This window comes from Poeciliopsis prolifica, unplaced genomic scaffold (assembly GCF_027474105.1).
Source record: "Poeciliopsis prolifica strain line A6 unplaced genomic scaffold, Auburn_PproV2 SCAFFOLD013, whole genome shotgun sequence".
Classification (NCBI taxonomy): Eukaryota; Metazoa; Chordata; class Actinopteri; order Cyprinodontiformes; family Poeciliidae; genus Poeciliopsis; species Poeciliopsis prolifica.
This window is the reverse complement of record NW_026562388.1, coordinates 4,368,517-4,386,548: the sequence shown is the minus strand read 5'-3', so window position 1 is coordinate 4,386,548 and position 18,032 is coordinate 4,368,517. Positions and strand designations below refer to the sequence as shown.

The window sequence follows — 18,032 nt, the reverse complement described above, 5'->3', positions numbered from 1 at the left end:
TTATTATCTTTTAAGACTACTGTGCCTCACTTACTGTCAAGAACACCAAATACTAACAGAGATTTATACAATTTTGGGCCTGTCTAAAATATGCTGGCAAAAGTACATTTTTAAGTGGGCCAAGTATATTTTCTGATCAAAATCAGCCGAACAGAGCAAGCCTGAAAAGCTAGAGCAACATTTTACAACCTAGGGCAATGATATGCTTCAGGAAAAGCAGTTTACTCAGGAAGTAAGGAAAGACCAATGACTTCAAGGTCATGTAATCAAGGACAATGTATTTCCACTGCATTCAAACGTCATACTGAGTGTAAGAATAAGATCTTCTCCTGGTTCTGCAAAAGATTTTCATTCGATTTCTGAGAAGTTGAGTTGTTTGAAAAATACTGGTGGAAATATGAACCAGTGACGACCTCTATTAAAACTGTGACATCCTCTATTTCAGACGACAGCTTTAAAAAATTTAACTGGAGCAATGTTTTAAGTTGTCACTTACTGAAAGGCCTATGTTGTCCATTTCACACTCCAGTGCATTTTCTTTCTGGTTCTGCATGTTGTTAAAACATTACCCAAAGTTTTTCGAAGTGATAGGAATGTGTGATGCAAAAAGAGTGTCTTTCATGAGCTCCACAGCAGAGGTCTGTGTGGGTCATTGTTCAGACGTGGAAGCTTTTTACATTCTTAATAGACTGCGCAATATTTTCACTCAATTTGAGACGCCTTCTCCCCATGCAGGATTTCATCCTTACTTTGAATCCCAGTCTCAACAGCATGTAAGTTGTCATTTTTATGCTACAATTCTTCATCTTTTGCCTATCAAGCATTAGCAGATCTTTTGTGACTGTAATTAATTTCCACTTGTTAAGACCAGAACATTTCTCATATTTTCTTTCCCCTTCTGTTCAATCTGAACTCTAGCTAGAAATTCTAGATTTATTGAGGATCAGGATTCATTAAGCTCCTCTCATGGCAAAACAGCAATGACAGATAAATGTGTGACCCAAGTGCCCAATGGGAGGTTGGAATGATCTAACACATTTGAAGCTTGATTCTGTTTTTAAATTTCTGCACTTTCAGTTTAGATCATTCATTTTGAAACCAGAGTCTAACAAGTCCTAAGCTGTAATCTGATCAGAAAGGACTTAAATGATCATTTAAAAAGCTTTCCCAAAGTTTCATGGGGAAAAATTACACATTTATGAAAGAACTTACATTTTAATCCTCTGTGGTCAGAGGTGCATTTATTATGCGTGAAATCACACGTCCACTTAATATTTACAAGAATTTTATGCACTGTTAACACAGTCGTTGAAGTTCATTACCATTACTGTGATTTTTTGTTTTGCATTGTCCAAAGGCCATGCAAAAGTATTTGCTTGAATTTACAACAAATGTTAGGTGGTAGATCACCTCACACCATAGATCATTATATTTTGGTCAATTTTTTTTCACAAAATAGTTCAAGTCCAGTCAGATCACATTTAATCTCTGAGCTGATTAGGTATTTTTACAAAACAATGAGCACCATACATAGACATTCAAGTCTATGTATATTAACATATTGGACTGATGCATTATAATAATAATAGCATTATTATTATTACAGTTCAGATTTTAATAAATGAAAACGTTGTCTCGTTTGCACTTCACGTGTTGGTATGTTAACTGACATCCCAATGAGACATACATAAGGTCATGATAGTAACCTGTCAAAAGGTGAAGAAAAAAAAAAAACATGCATGTTTACAGAATGCACAGTCTCTATTGAACAGAATATATATTTTTTTTAAATGCACCGCAGCAGCAGCATCCGCACATCCTCCAGCAGCACTGGCTGTAAACAGAACACGGGAGCGCATGGGCAAGACAGCAGGGAATTATTCCACATCGCATCACATCCCTGAGCATATATGGCGTCCTCTCTCACCGAGCCGCGAGTTTAATGTGCAGCAAATCGAGGCAGCCGCCCCCGCCTCCTCTCTCTCTCTTTCTCTCTCTCTCTGTCTTTTCTTTTTTCTTTTTGATTTAACCATTATTTATTTAATTAATTTGCAGCCACCATCTCCCGGTCGGTGCGCTGCAGAGGGAATGATGCGGCCAGCGTGCGTCGCCGCTTTATAGGTAGAGTCGTTCTCCTTTTTTTTTTTTTTTAATTTGTTTTGTTTGATTCCCCCCAGTCCTTACCCCCCTTTTTTCTCGAGATCAAGACGACGAATGCGGGTTCATCCCAACCCGCTGCTGCAAATACCCCAGCGGACTGCCTGATTTTATTTATTTATTTATTTATTCCAGGCGCATCCGCAGCTTCTCTGCGCGGTGCAAGGTGTCTTTGAACCTGAGACGGAGAAATCAGAGGAAGGCTCTGTTTTGACTCACGTATGTGGAGATGGTGAGTAGCCCCCTAAAAAAAACACATCCTCTGGTTGTTGTTTTCATTTATTTGCTTCTGGTGTTCAATTATTCGGCTAATTAGTAGTGATTTCTGCAGAAGGAGGTTGGGGGCTGGGGGGGAGGGGGGGGGTGGATGGACAGAGATTTACCGATCTTGGCGTCTCATTTAACTCCTGCATTTAAAAAAAAAAAAAGAAATAAATGCAAACATATTTCATTCACCAGACAATTTAGATCGTGCGCTCCCACCCTCCTAATGAATGGGACTTCTGTTTCCTTGGCCGTGTTGTTGTGGTTCCAGGCATTTTCAGCGTCACTCAGGCTTTTATTCTGGCGTTTGGGACTCAATTAACGGCGCTGTGTCAGTCGGCGCTTTGCACGATCCCAGTGATTTTCCGCTATCCGTGAACTTTACACAGTCAACCATGAAAAAGAAAGAAGAAGAAGAAAAAAAAGAGCGTCTCGAAAAGCGTCACGTTTTCAGAATGACCTTCACTGCTCGGTGGCTGGAGATGCGTTACTCCCATGGATGGAGAGCAGAGGCAAGTCTCAGGCGTCCTGTGCGGACACCAAGACCTGGCCTGTGCTTTGATGCGCATGAGTGCGTCTCAGTGTCAGTGAAACTATTTATTATTAATATTATTATTATTATTATTATTGAGGATATATGTCGAATTTGAAGCACCCTGTGGTCATACGCGGGGCAGTTAGAGGGAAGCTAAAGGGATCAGCTGAATGTGAAAAGGACTCCTCAGCAGTCCATGCTGCAGGCATGCACATCTCTACCCGGAGTTCTTATTCGGGTTTTTTTTTTTTCTTTCAGGGTTGATTTGAAATGCATCACACGTCTGATTCTCATAAGCAAAATTTAGGTGCATATGTGGCTTGTTCTCAATCCACCCGAGATCACAATTATATATATAAATCCTCAAATACAATGTGAACAATGTTAGGAGACATTTTCCTCACCAAAAACTGCAGAGAACTTAAGTGCTCATTGCAACCAGGGACTGGTAAGACTATCACTTCATATTTGACCTGTTCTTGGTAGACTTGATAGAGAGAACTTATTTATTTTATACAACATAAGTGTAACATATTTTATGTTGTAATTTATTAGTATTTTCTATTTTGTTTCAATAGCGGTATGTCATCCTCATGTTGGCTAAATACCCGGCTGCAGAAGATGAGAACATGGATGACCAATAACTTTTTCAAACTCTTGGCACTCTGCTGCGACTCAAATCCTCAGCATTTCCTTTTTAAAACCAGATTGTTGCTACTTCTCTCTCTTCTACTCTAAGTCAAAATTGTTCCCAACTTATTATGTCAGCAACACATTTAAGAACTTTGTAAGACTGTGTTCATTCATCTGACAATCTATTTCCGAACTCGACCTCTCCCCTTCTCCCTGAAAGACACAGAGAAGCTGGTCTGTTTCCTCCAGGCTGGACTATTGAAACACACCCATCTGCAGGATTCCTGTCCTTTAGCGTTCATGGACTCCAGTACATTCAGAACTCTGCCACACCAGGATCCTAGTTAGGAGACCCAAATATGACAACATCACCTTAATCCTCCATACTCTCTGCTGGCTCCTGTTAAAAAAGAGGATTCAATGCAAGCTCCAGCTGATCGCAGGCCAATGCACCAGGTTACCTGAAGAATCTCGTCAAATTCCCACAACCGTGACAAACCTCTGTTCTAAAGACACTGTTTAATCCCACAAAGCTCTGAGCTGCACGCGACAGAAGGCAGAACCTTCCAGGCAGCAGATTTATGGCTGTGAAAAGCTGTTGAAAAGTTGGAAGTCCTCCTTGCCATCACCCTAATCTCTGGTTCCCTCCAGACAGGGAGGGAACCAAAGATTTGATGCAAGAACTGCATCAAATTCAAGTCAATATTCTGGGTGGGCCACTACTAAATGTAATATTACATCCAGTCAGGAGAAACATGCTGGTAAAATTAAAGATCCTTTAAAACTTAAATCTCCCAGCAGTTTGTGATTATCTCTGTAGTGCAACTGCTTTGCATCTGAAAAGCTGATAGTATCATATTGTTGCAAAATAAAGGCATTAACACAATCCAGCGACAAAAACAATATTTTGCAGCATCAGTCAAACATTTTAATATATTTGATCTCATCCTGCGGCAGAGGTTCAGTGAAGGAGTCTGATTTGGTTGAGTCGGTGAATAATGACAGAGCTCCTTCTCGTCTTCTCTAATTTTCCTTCTGACTCAAAAACTGGGTCACAATTTTTCACACACCGCTTACGTGCAACTCCAAAGAATGTGAGTTACAAAGATGTCTGTGTAGATTTTATGTGTGGGTTACATGAAGAAATCACGCATTCAAAGAAACGGCGAAGAAGGGTGAGAATTAATGCAGAATCCTGACTTAAAACATCTGTAATGGAACTAATGTAGAAGCACTATTCATATTAAGACCGATACAGTAAACCTGGAAAAAGTAGGGCAAGCACTACATTGGACAAGATAATGACCTAAAAAAAGGGATTTTTATGGCAAAGAAACTGTGTATCTTTAACTGGTCAAGAAAGTTGTCCTAACAAAGGGAGATGATGAAAACAAAGAAATATTCATTTTGTTGATGAGCTGCTTCAAGAAAGATAAAGGTACACACTTCGATATGCTTTGGTAGGAGCTTCAGCTTTTGACCACAGGAAAGTGTTTTTTATATATATATATACTTTCAGATCAAACTGCAGATCAAAATAACCAATTGACGTTCCTTTTTTGTAGTGAAATCTGTTCGGCACAGACACTCATTACAGAAAAAGAATAAGCCACAGATGAAACCAGGTGCCGACATGCACTATGTAAAAAGATACATAAGAGTTGTTTGATAATAAATTGGACCAAACTTTTTCCACTTTAGAGCCACTGAAATGTCCAAAATTATTTCTATTAAATATAAGCCAGAATAATGGGGAAGAGATTTTTTTGAGATTAGGAATTAGATATCAGGAAGAAATTTGTGGAGCTCCATTCTACAAATGGAAACAGAACAGGATTCAACATGGACTGAAAGGCGACTCAGCAGGGGTAAAGTCAGATAGCAATTGCAAAAATGCTATATATATATATATATATATATAGTAAGCTAAAATGAAAATGCTTAGCAATAATGACAATGCTTGTATTTAGAAGGGGAAAAAAGAGGTAAACTCTGTCTGAACCATGAAGTGTGGGCATGACATTATGATCATACGTGTGGTACTTTATCAATGGACCAGCGCAGTTCACAAAATGATAGGAAGAATCTTGTGTGGAAATATTAAAGCCACATCTGAAGCCAAATTCTGGTACAGATGGGCCTTCAAAAATATCTGCTATGTTGGCCTTACAGCACCTGTAGAACATTTCCTGGTTCAGAAAACGTGTTTATCTTTAGTCGCATTGATTACTGCAACAGAGCCTTCAGAAGTCTGCCTAAAAAATCAGTCAGACATCTGGAGCTGGTCCAGAACACTGCTGCCCACGTCCTCACTGAAAATCAGGAAGGCAGAGCGCATCACCCCAGTTTTAAAATCTGTATGGTGGCTCTAGAGATTGCTGCTGTTTGTCTATAAATCACTAACGAAACAGCTTAGCACCACATTAGAGCTGTTTGTCATTGTAGCACTCTGGTCTGTTCTGCATTGCCAGAACCAGAACCAGAACCAAACATGGAGAAGCAACATACAACTTCTATGTGCTTCAAATCTGGAACAAACTTTGAAAAAACACAGAGTTCCTTTAGATCAAGGCTAAAATGTTGATTTCAAAGAGTTGCTTTTGACCCATAATCACTGGAACATTTTTGATGTGTGCTAATTTATTTGATGATTGTCAAAATGTAATGTTTGTGTCTGATTTCACAACTGGCGACTTTATGATGTTCTTATGATGTGAAACACTTTGAATTGCCTTGTTGCTGAAATGTGCTGCACAAATAAACTCTACTTCACTAAATATATACCAAACCTGTTCATACATCCAAATTAGTTACAAACTGACCAGGGTTTTGGAGGCGCCATCGCAAAACCTTGACCTCTGAACACTGAAAAATGTGTGTGAACAAGGTAGCCCAGAAACCTTTCACAGATGTTCAGTCAGAAGGAATGGGCCAAAGTTTCAGCAAACGTTATGAGAAAATTGTGGAAGGTTCCCAAAACGTTTGACCCAAGTTATGCAATTTGAAAGGTGATACTACCAAATTAAACATTATAACCTCTTAACTGCAAGAATAAAAAGAAAAAATATCTATTATTCTGGAATTTAGCAAATGGAATAAATCAGAGCGTGTATTTCAACCCAGGTTTTAATTCAAATTAAAATATTCCTTTTTACCCTGGAAAAACTGTATTTAAATGGTCTCAATATTGACAGTGGCTTGCAGCAGTGAGGATGCACAAACTATACAAGAACTATTAATTTTTTATATTTGTTTGTGTTTGCAAAGGACCACAGCATTTGCATTCCTGGCATTTTGGTGCGAGGAAATCTCTTTTCATATTTTTATCTTTGTCACAGCAGTGTCCCTGAGTGCAGAGGAAGTGTAGAAGTTATCAGCGCTGCTCCTGTTAAACTGCTTTGATCGTTTTCCTTAAGAGCTGATTATGCATGTGTATAGATAGTGCAGGAGCAGAAATGGATGGTTCAGGGATGTGAACTGAAATGCAGATCTTGCAACTAGACACTGAGATAAAATATCTGGACCAAGAGTTCTGACATCGGCATTCTACCTGTGCAGTGAATACAGAATATATAACTTGTGAATGCATTGTAAAAATAATATTACTTCCTTGGAAATGAATGCTTATCTTTTTCTCTCTTGCTATTTTGTTGTAGTGACAAGCTGAGTTTAAGCCCTGTAATTACATTTGTCTGACAGTTAGCATTAGGCCAGAAGCCATAAACGTATCTTTTCAACAGACTTTGGCTCTTGGCTTAAAGCTGAGCTTCTACTTTTAACAATCTAATGTACTTTATTGTACTTAATATACATTTCTGCTGCAGTAAATCAAGATTTGCAGATTAAAATAATCGTAAAAAATGTAGTCCTACTGTTTGTGAAACATGATACAACAGAACTGACCCTTACATACTTTTTTACCGTTTATGATTAATAATTATTGCCTGTAAAGGAATTTCTCTTTCACTAGAATAAAGGTATAGGTATTTACACCGTGTTCCAAATTATTATGCAAATCAGATTAAAGTGTCATAAAGATTACATTTTTTGTTGTGCTATTAAATTTATAGATAGTACTTCCTTGATGGCGATGTTTTGTGTCTAGAAAAAGAAAAAGAGTCATATCGAGAAATGATATGACTCTTTTTGATGTAGATCTGACATGTTTCCTCTGTTTCAAGGTTTTGGACAAGCATCTGCTGCAGGGTGGTTCCCATCAGGTAGCGCTGCCTCTCTTTCCCTGTAGTGTCGGGTGTGGACGATGATGAGGATGTTCCTGAACAGACGCAGACAGAGCGAGCATCGTCCTGGACGCAGACTCCAAAAGACGAAACTTTCCAGAAGCCGGAGAATTCTTGTCATTTCAGACGACGCTCTGAGAGGCAGCGTTCATCTTCCTCTTCTGACAACGACCGTAAGAGAGAAGGTGAGGCGTCAACACACTCTTCTTCTGCAGACCTGTACTCTTCTGTAAAACACAGCCAGACCATGTGATAGATGCTTTCCCATTTCTGAGCTTTGCCAGAGTTATAGGGCTGGTCTTCTCTGGCATTTGTGCAGTTAATGGATATAAAACTGATAGTAATTTGGTTTACTTCATTTTACACAAGAAATCTTTTCAAAACTTTGCCCTATCTAAACTAGATCACAACTAGATCACAACGTTTCATTGGAGATTAAGATTGGATTTTATTGCAGTTAATGTAAGTGTCATATCATTTTACAATGAGGAAAATATTTTGAGTGGATCCCAAGAGGGGAACAAAATGTGTCGACAATAGAATATTTTATGAACACCCTATAATTTCTGAGAAATGCACCAACGGGAAAGGAAAGCACAGAGTTTGTCCCGGGTTGGATAGACCAGAACAAAAAGCTCTCGTGGTCGACCCAAAAACGATGATCTCTCCTTATCACCATCATCAGCTCTCCTGGATTTTTTAATCCCTCACAACAACATCAAATGTTTTAATCCTATGTTTCTGTAAATTTTCTTTTTATTTTGTCCTCTCATACATTTGATCTTTGTTTTATGTTGTGATTGTTTTGCATCACAAAGCTTTCCAACACCAAACTTGTTATGGTTATGGAGTGATGCTGCAAAGCTGGTGACATACGGTACCAAAATGATAGGGTTGGAATGAGATTCCCAATCATAATGAAATGGATCGAAGACAGCAGAAAAATGCACATTACTATGATTATCAGTGTAAAATTTGATGATATTTAGATTCAGGAGGTTATCTGTTGAACATTGGCAGTAATATTACCATTGTTTACTTTGTTCAACAATCTGTTTTAAATCCTTTTTGGCTGGCAGAGGTCTGTCCATGTTTTAAGTGTTCTTAATAAATGTCAAAGATTTCTTCTCAGAACGAAGAGTTTTATTTGAGAAGCAAAATTCATTTTAGTTTCAAGTCTAAAGTTAGTAACGGGTGTAAACATTAGAGTAACTCTTCTGTTTACTCTGCTGAGATATTGCTTGTGAAGATTTTCTGCTGACAGTCAGAAATAATGGTCTAAATCAAGCAGGAGAACAACACAAGAAAAATGCTGTTCTCTCACACCATCTTTTTTTTATTGTCTTCATTTTCTTATAGCATCGCTTTCATGATCTTAAACTCTAACTTGGAATACCCAGACATATGACTCAGTGTTAATGCCTCAGTGACAGAACCATCTTCCTGAGTTGCATATTCCCAAACTAAACAGGAAGTTTATGCTCTAAACCAATGATCACGTTATAGTTGGGATGCTTATTTGGATCAAGGTCATTTTCTCGTGTTCAGCTTTTTTAAATGTACAACCACAAAGTTGATTTCAACACTGAAGGCGCTGCAGAAATTTCCAACAAACGCTTGTTGAGGTTCTTTATGTGATAAAAACTTCTTTCACTTCCTTTCGAGGCATGGGGTTGCATGAAAGGAGAAGAAAGCATCAGACCAAGAGATTTATTTGGTTTCATAAAGCTTAAGTTGAATTTTTTGACAATGTTTCTGAAATGTTTGTTTGGGACTAAAACAATAGTGAGCATCACCAACAGAATCATATGCAATGAAAACATGCTAAACGGAGATGACATGCAAACAACAATCACTTGACTTTCTGCATTACTGTCATGGGATATTACGCAATAAGTCAAGTGTTTTTAGTCTTTTGTATCACATCTAAAAGCAGGTTACTATCCCACACAGTAGCAATCCATGAGATTAAAACCTCAGCAAATTTTATGAATGATGGATCTGAAACAAAGCTGCTGTTTTGATCCGGTGTGTATTTACTCTGATGAAATGAAATGGTTATGTTCTGCATTAGTCATGGCAACACATTTCAAAACATAAGAGGCTAAACTGGCCAAATGCATTGCTGTGAACTAATATGTAGTCAAAGCAGATGGATAGTGTCTTCACCTTTGTATCATCAGAAATAACATACATTTCAAGCCCTACAAGGATGTCCAAAACCATTTACCATTTATAGCAGTCAATAGGCACAACAGTGTTCCAGTTTGTGAGTCCTGAGCCTATGACGGCTTAAAGTGATTTCTGTTCCAAATCTAAACAACAACACTTGGATTAAAATAATCACTTCAGCTTGTAAAATGTTTTGGTTCCAACAAGCAATCCATATATTTTAAAGGTTTAGCTTAGCTCTACAATATAGTTTGTCATTTTTTACATGCTTATCTGTATGTTTGTCAAACTCGTACATGATAAGCTTCAGCTTTGTATAATATGCAACAAATATGTTGCATATTATACTATCACAACGTCCTGACGGTACAATATGCAACAAATAATCTGTGACAAAATCCAAAGTCCTCTGCCTCCTGTGGTACTGCCATGACAAAAAAAGAGCCAGCAAGAGTGTCTTGGCAGTGCCAATCATGCCCATGTATGCACTGCACACACCTCTCTTGCTCATCATTTCCAGTAACGATGGGTTGCTGGTGCTATTAATGGCAGAGAAACAGCATACCGTTACAGGAAAACTGTTTATCCACCATTATTAGTGGCCATGCTTACTAGCCTATGTATTCATGACACATTATTCTCCTTGCCGTGGGGAAGGAGAGCAAGTGGGAGGGTTTCATTTACCACAGCATTAATGGAAAGGTTGTTTTAATAACTTTCAAACCGCTGTCATGCATGCTTGAGTGAAAAGGCTATGTCCATAAATGTCTAAACACAGTGGTAGGCCAAGGACCAATGATGAAATCACAAATATAGCAAGTCAGGTTAATATTTACACGTCCTTTATGTTTGATCAGATCATAATCATAATTGCACCCAGTCCAGTTTTATTGTTAAAATAAAACTGGTCACAGTCCATGTCTAGCAGAAGGCAATACAGTAAGATAGCAGTGAAATAATCAAACAGCCCCTTGGCATGATTTAACCATCACTGTGTTTCAAAGTTCACAACCTCTTTGTTTCCTCCAAACATTCTTCTCATTTTTTGCCTAGTAATCCAAGCTTTCTCTGCAAATATTATCTAAATATTCTAAATATGAGTGTATTTGGGCTTCTATGTAATATTTTGTTCAGAAATTTGAACTTGACTACTTAATCCTTTTTTTGTTTTGTTTTCAGTCTCTAATGTTTTATGTTATAAAATCACTCAACCCTAGAAAATATAACTCAAACACATGCATTAAATGGGATAATTTATATTACTTTCATGGCCACCGTAAGTGTATGTGAACATTTGACCATCACTGTGCCTCTGCATGTTGGTTTCACACAAATTGTAGAGTTTTTTTTTCCCCCTTTAAATTTTTAATTTGTCCTTTCTCTTTATCTTTTTCAATATTCTTGTGAAGAAAGTATCCCTAGGAAGACCTGCTGAGTCGAGACCAGTCAAACCTCTTTAGGTCATCAAGGACCTGTTTTATTCTTCTAAAGTTCAAAGAAGCATCTCTCTCTGCAGACCGTCAGATTTATTGAAAGAGCACAGATTCATAAAGGGCTTTGCGTGGATCTCAGCATGCTGCCAACAGGTCTGTAAAGCACAGTGAACGAAGAAGCATCACTGTTCAGTTACTCCATAATATCTAATGTGTTGTGCTGTGCAGGATACATTTGCAAGACAGCTGTTATTCAATAGAGAGTGAAATGAATTAATGCCAAAACTGAGACAAATCTTGATATTGAAACCTTTTGATTGTTTTTTTTTTTTCTCTCTTTTCTGTGCTCTTCTCAGGACAGAGCAAGCCATCTGGAACTTTTCACAAAATCCTTCGACCGCTTCTGTTCAGTATTTTTATTCTCGGATGTTTTGTGACTGCCTTCTTGATGTATTTTAAGCCATCCACCAGCTGGTTAAATGGTCCATTAGAGTCATCTGATTCCTCAAATCATGTCAAGCATGTCTTTGCAAAGAGTGACAAAAACATGACTACAGTTCTTGTTTGGCTGTGGCCCTTTGGACAAACCTATGAAATGAACATCTGCAGCTCTGCCTTCAACATTGAGGGCTGCTTCATCACAGCGGATAAAAACTTCTACAACAAATCGGACGGGGTCGTCATCCATCACAGAGACATTGCTGGGGACCTGTCCAACTTGCCGACATCCCAGCGTCCCCCGTTCCAGAAATGGATTTGGATGAACTTGGAGTCGCCGTCGCATTCAGCCCAGCTTCCTGGGATTAATAACTTCTTCAATCTGACTCTCAATTATCGTCAGGATTCTGACATCCAAGTGCCTTATGGGTCTATCGTGGCAGCAGATACTGTGGAGGACTTTGTACCGCCAAGCAAAAACAAACTGGTCTGCTGGATCGTCAGCAACTGGAATCCTGAACATGTACGAGTGAAATATTACAACGAGTTGTACAAACACATTGAAGTTCATGCGTATGGACATGCATTTGGGGAGTACATCGCTGACAAAGATTACATCCCCACTATGGCCAGCTGTAAGTTTTATTTGTCCTTTGAGAACTCAATCCACAAAGACTACATCACTGAAAAACTTTACATCCCCCTCTCTGTGGGCACAGTGCCAGTGGTTCTTGGCACAACCAGAGAAAACTATGAGAACTTTGTTCTAGGAGACGCTTTTATCCATGTGGATGATTTCAGCTCACCCAAAGAGCTGGCTGACTATCTGCTTCTTCTGGACAAGAACGAAGAACTGTACCTTGGGTACTTTCAATGGAGACGGCACTTTAAAGTAAACAGAGCCCATTTCTGGGCGGAGCACACATGCCAGGCTTGTGCTTACCTGAGACAACACAAAGAATACAGGGCATTCAATAACCTTAACAAGTGGTACTGGGGCTGATGGTGCTTAGATGGACTATGCAGCACTCATCACCTCTCTATAAGGTGGGACTCAGCACAAAGAAAAAAAAACAATTACTTGGTGAGACAAACATTAAGTTGAAAATTTAGATGTAATATTTAATTCAGGCCTTTTCGAAATACCATCTCATTTGTGATTGTGAAGATGTCACCTATGCAGAGCACTGAAGTCAAATGTGAAGGTAGTTTAACACTGTCGTGCATAATTTGGGAAATCTGTAGCTGTCTTTTAACATTCGTTTACATTTGCACTGCAAATCTAAAAGATGCTTCTCTTCACATTTTGTGAAGACTGATCAAGGATCGTAGTAGTAATTACTCACAGGGAGCGTCTCATTATGAGCATTGTCCAAGTCTTGACATAAATGAAGAAAATAAGTAAGGAGTATGGAGACTATCTTCCTTTCTTATACCTGCTTTTTTCTGTTTGATGTCTTGTTTCATTCTATCCTTCAACACTTCCTTGTTTTCTTAAATCTTTTTTTTTTTATTTCTTGTATTCTAGGTTCTCTTTTGACTTCCTTTTCCCTTCACTCTTCCATCTCTTCCTCCTTTTTTAATCTTCTCTGTTTGAGTCCTTCTTTTCATTCTTCATTCTTCCTTTCTTTCTTTCTCTCTTTCTTTCTTTTTAATTGTGGCTCAGTTTCCATGACCTTCTGAGTATTTCCCCTTGTGTTTAAATCCAAATACTCAAAGGCAAAGAAAAGATACATCTCCAAGAGGTTACAGAAGGAAATGAAGAAAATTTTGCGGTAAATCCTTTGAACATTAAGTAAACCACTACACTCAGGAATCATTTCATCCCTATTAAACTGGTGACAACAACCAAACACACAATCTTGACTTCTCTGAAAACACACCAATGAACTAGTGTCAACATTTATCAGGACTCCAAGCATACTGATTACTTTCCAGACTAAATGTGACAAACTCTGAGACAGCTGTGCAAATGTCTTCTTAATGGCATCGGCCAATTAATCACAGAACTGATGATGTCACGACAACATGAACCAACATTTGTGTTTGTTTTGTCTATTTTGAAAGAAAATGATGTCTCATCAGGTTATCCCTGTGATTTTGAACATCTTTGTTTACCAGTTTTGTCAGTCGATATGAATCGGGCTGCTTTCGGTAACAACCAGGCAAAAGCCAGTACAACTCCAGAAAATGCAAAGCCTTTGAGATGGCATGACTAAACAGTTGTAAAAAACAAAAGACAGTTTTTAACCTGCCTGCACCTCTTCCAAACCAAATAATGTGTCACGCCAAAAGTCAAGAGTAATTCGTAGTTCAGTAGGATGTCAAGTTATTGAGCAAACATTCTCTAAACTAAATTCAGTTCAGGTAGAGGATTTTTTTTTTTTTGCAATACAAACCAACTTTTGAATTAAAACTCTGAAGTGATCGGCTGCAACATTCATCTCATTGTAGCTAACATCTCAGTTTACAGCAGATGACAGTCAGTTCGTTCCAAAGGAGCCTCCAACTACAGCATAAAATCAAAACATGGTTGAGTCCATATGCTGTGCTTCTCTGCAATCTCAAAATAAAGCCTCAAATATTTATTTATAGATAAAGTTAAATACAGATTTTTGAATGGAAGTTTTTTCCAAAACCGTTTTGTTCTGAATTAAAAATATTTCATAAATCATCCATATTTTTTCTCTGTGACTCATCAGAGAGTCAGTAGTTGAAAGCGGGTTTTGTGGTGCTTTTTCCCTTTCTTGCATGTAGCACAACAGAACAATTAAGATCAGTAACATGATCATATTACTTTTAGATCTCCTTTGAAAAGCTGTAAATTGGATTCAATCATCACGCATCATTAATGTTTAGACATTGAGTTTTTCATTTAATTTTTAGTTCTGAGCAAAAACCATGTGAACATTTTATGCAAGTTGAACTGGCAGCTTTCTTTTGGGTCAATGCCTGAAATATATATATATATATATATATATATATATATATATATATATATATATATATATATATATATATATATATATATATATATATATTGGTGTGAATTGAACACTTCTTCAATACCACTGGGACCAGCATGTAAAGTATCATGAGCTCAGTTTTATACTAAACTCTGGTTACTAAAATCGATATTGAAGCAAGTGCATACGTGACATAAACTGAATGGTTCCACTTGATGAAACGGGGCTGTGACATGAGAGTATCAATCCAACTCCATTAGCGAAAGAGCAGCATAATATGTTGCAAATATTTTTAAAGTTAAAATGTCTTTATAACGATGTTATGAAGCTGAATGAAATTCTTCTGTATCCTCGTGGGCGATGTTTTGAGGAATTAAGAGGCGATACACCGAGGTAAACACTTGAAGTAAAAATACAGATCAGAGACGATGCTTGTAGTGCCAGAGGATGGGAGCATGTGTGCGTGTGTTTGTTTTTTTTTGTTTGTTTGTTTTTTGTCATTCAAATGTTTTTGAATCATTTGGAAATCCTGCTGGCATCACCTCAGAAAGAAAAGTGTGCCACAAATGCAGCACAGATATAGCACTTTTATTTATGTGAAGTTGTGTAACTCACTGTGCTTATGGGTTGTCTTAAATGGAGCTTTTTGAGTTTATAAGCAAGCCTGTCCAACAGAAGCTTTTGTTTACGGTTTTATAATGTATAGTTCTTCCTCTTTTATGAACATGAAGCTTTTTGGTCCAGTGTGGTCGGTAATTTTGCACAAATGGGGTTTCTGTTGTGAATGTTGTTTGTCCCATTCATCCTTTCTTCATTTCAGATACAATGGGCTGTAGAGTGTTTGGGATCAGAAGGTAAATCAGGAATTATCTTGTTAATTTCCAGGTATGGAAATCAAAAACATCTTGTGCTATGAATGGGATCAAATCCCTTATGTGTGGTTTCTACTGAAATTACAAACAAAAACAACAAAAAATCTGCCAATTTACTGAGACATTCAGTGAGTCAGAACAAGTTTCTTTGCCAAATCATTGTATTTTGCCAAATGTGTTCTAACTGTAGATGTCTGCTAGTATAATGGAGAGAATAAAGATATGGGTAAATCAATAAACCTCTATGGTGTCACCTAATGTTATATTTACACAAACTGTGAAATAAGACACACAAAATGACACTAAAACAAACTAGACCTGTCCTATTTTAAACCAGTCAGGATTACCAAAATCATTTCAATTTGCTAAACATATTGTTTTACTCTGTTCTATGAAGTAGAAGAATATATGGTCCATTTATTTCTTAGAATCTTGGCTCTTTGTCCATGTGGTTTGAGTTCCTTTCAACAAGCTTCTCACAATAGTTTGCTAGAATTATGTCCCATTCCAGCTGACAGAATTGGTGTAAGTAATTCCTATTTTCCACTGAGCAATTTGGTACGCTATTGTGTCTGCTTTCGATGAAACCAACCCATATTCCACCATTGCTGGGCTCCCTTCTGTTGTTGGTCCATAGGATAATGGTACAGTGATGTCAGGAGTGTGGAGCCACGGTGCAGATTTGTTGTCGCACTAGTGTGACACAACGGTATGTTTGGGCATAATCCCACCTGTCCACTGAGAGTCCAACTGGCAGTGGAAATATTCTGCTGAATACCAAACCACACTGACCCATTCCATGTCACTTAGTGAAAATGGGGGCATAGATGAGATTTGTAAGCTTGTACCTTGGGCACACTAGCTATCTTTCGATTGAATTGTCAAGTAAAAGAAATGCAAATTAAGGATTTCAATCTTCTTGTTTGGAGCATGACTGCCAGGCTTATGCAAACCAGAAAAATGAGAAGCTATCCAGGACAAATGGCTGGTTTATTCAACCTGTCATTGAATAAATTTAACTTTTCTGTTTTTGTGTATAATACCTGGACACGTTGTAAATGTTCTGTTGTGCCAGCATGACAAATTAATAATGATGCAAATCTAACACACGCTGACACTAAAACAACTGATCAGTTATGTGAGGTAGATGTTCATTACATCAGAACTTATGTGGAATGTGTTTCCATTGCCCTTTTGTACATTGACTCTTTTTTGGAAAGCCAAAAATTACTTAAAATGAACATAAAACTGCAAAATTGAAGAAGTTATTTCAATGCTAAGACACAAACCCTTAGCATAAACCACAGACATGCACTCCAGTATCGTTCCGATATACTCAGCTGGCGTACTGAAACCACTGCTGCTACCAAGAAAGAACATCAGCAGCTATTCTCTGAGGAAGCTGAGGAGTTTAGGGTTGAACGCGGACATCTTAAGGCTTTCACAGTAGCTGTAAGATGGAGACTGTCCTGTCTCACCGTATGGTATGGAGGCTGCACAGAAGAAGGCTTTGCTTTGCAGCGCGTGGTTAATTTGGCGCAGAGAACCAACTTGTCATCCATAGCAGATATCTACACCACCAGATGCAGGGACAGAGCCTCCTCCATCCTCTCTGACAACACCTACAGCATCCACGAAATGTTCCTTCCACTGTCCTCTGTAAGGATCCCTGCAAGGACATCTAGACAAATTTACCCATATAAAGGAAAAAGTGAGAAATGATTTCTAAATGAATTAAGTTCCAACATGAGCCAGTTTTCCACAGTACAGTGGAGAACGAACTGACAGTCTATAGTCCCTTCTATTTGCATTTTAAAGTTGCTTTGCTGAGCTCAGATGAGATGCTGCAGAAACTTGTTGTATATCTGCCATGCCTGCAAGAAGAAGCACAAGACAGGCCGACAGATACACACAACTACACACACACACACACACACACACACACACACACGCACACACACACACACACACACCTGAAAATACCCCTGGTTGATATAAAAACTGGTCATTTGAATAAACTTTACTTTCTGTGTTTGCATATTTTTCCTATGAGCCTCTTTGGCTAAATAGAAAAAGTAGTTATCTTGCAATTAGAAATGCCAATAGACTATTTGGATATTGTTTAGACATCATGCTTATTGATTATACCGACTGTTTCTGATCCTAAAATATAAAAATCTTGAACTACATCAACATTCATCCATTTCAAGCACACCCTTTTCTGTAAAATATAAAGGAATAAAGAACTGACAAATGAATCTCGTACTACTAGCCTCAATGATAATACAGAGGAACTTGTTAACTTCATGACGAAGAGCTTT

At 38.1% G+C, this 18,032-nt stretch overlaps 1 protein-coding gene across 3 annotated transcripts; it reads left to right on the top strand.

The window, feature by feature from the left end:
• The first annotated feature begins 1,910 nt into the window (after positions 1-1,910).
• On the top strand, positions 1,911-14,835 carry fut9a (fucosyltransferase 9a). 3 transcript variants are annotated; one of them, XM_055038786.1, is made up of 5 exons: positions 1,911-2,121; positions 2,293-2,389; positions 7,771-8,015; positions 11,416-11,588; positions 11,792-14,835. In XM_055038786.1, exons 4-5 carry the CDS (start codon positions 11,576-11,578, stop codon positions 12,874-12,876), a joined length of 1,098 nt encoding a protein of 365 aa, XP_054894761.1. In that variant the 5' UTR covers positions 1,911-2,121; positions 2,293-2,389; positions 7,771-8,015; positions 11,416-11,575; the 3' UTR covers positions 12,877-14,835. The 3 variants fall into 3 exon arrangements, with proteins under 3 accessions (XP_054894761.1, XP_054894760.1, XP_054894762.1); XM_055038785.1 differs by having other exon boundaries at positions 11,412-11,588; XM_055038787.1 differs by lacking the exon at positions 1,911-2,121 and having other exon boundaries at positions 2,153-2,389; positions 11,412-11,588.
• Positions 14,836-18,032: the final 3,197 nt, after the last annotated feature.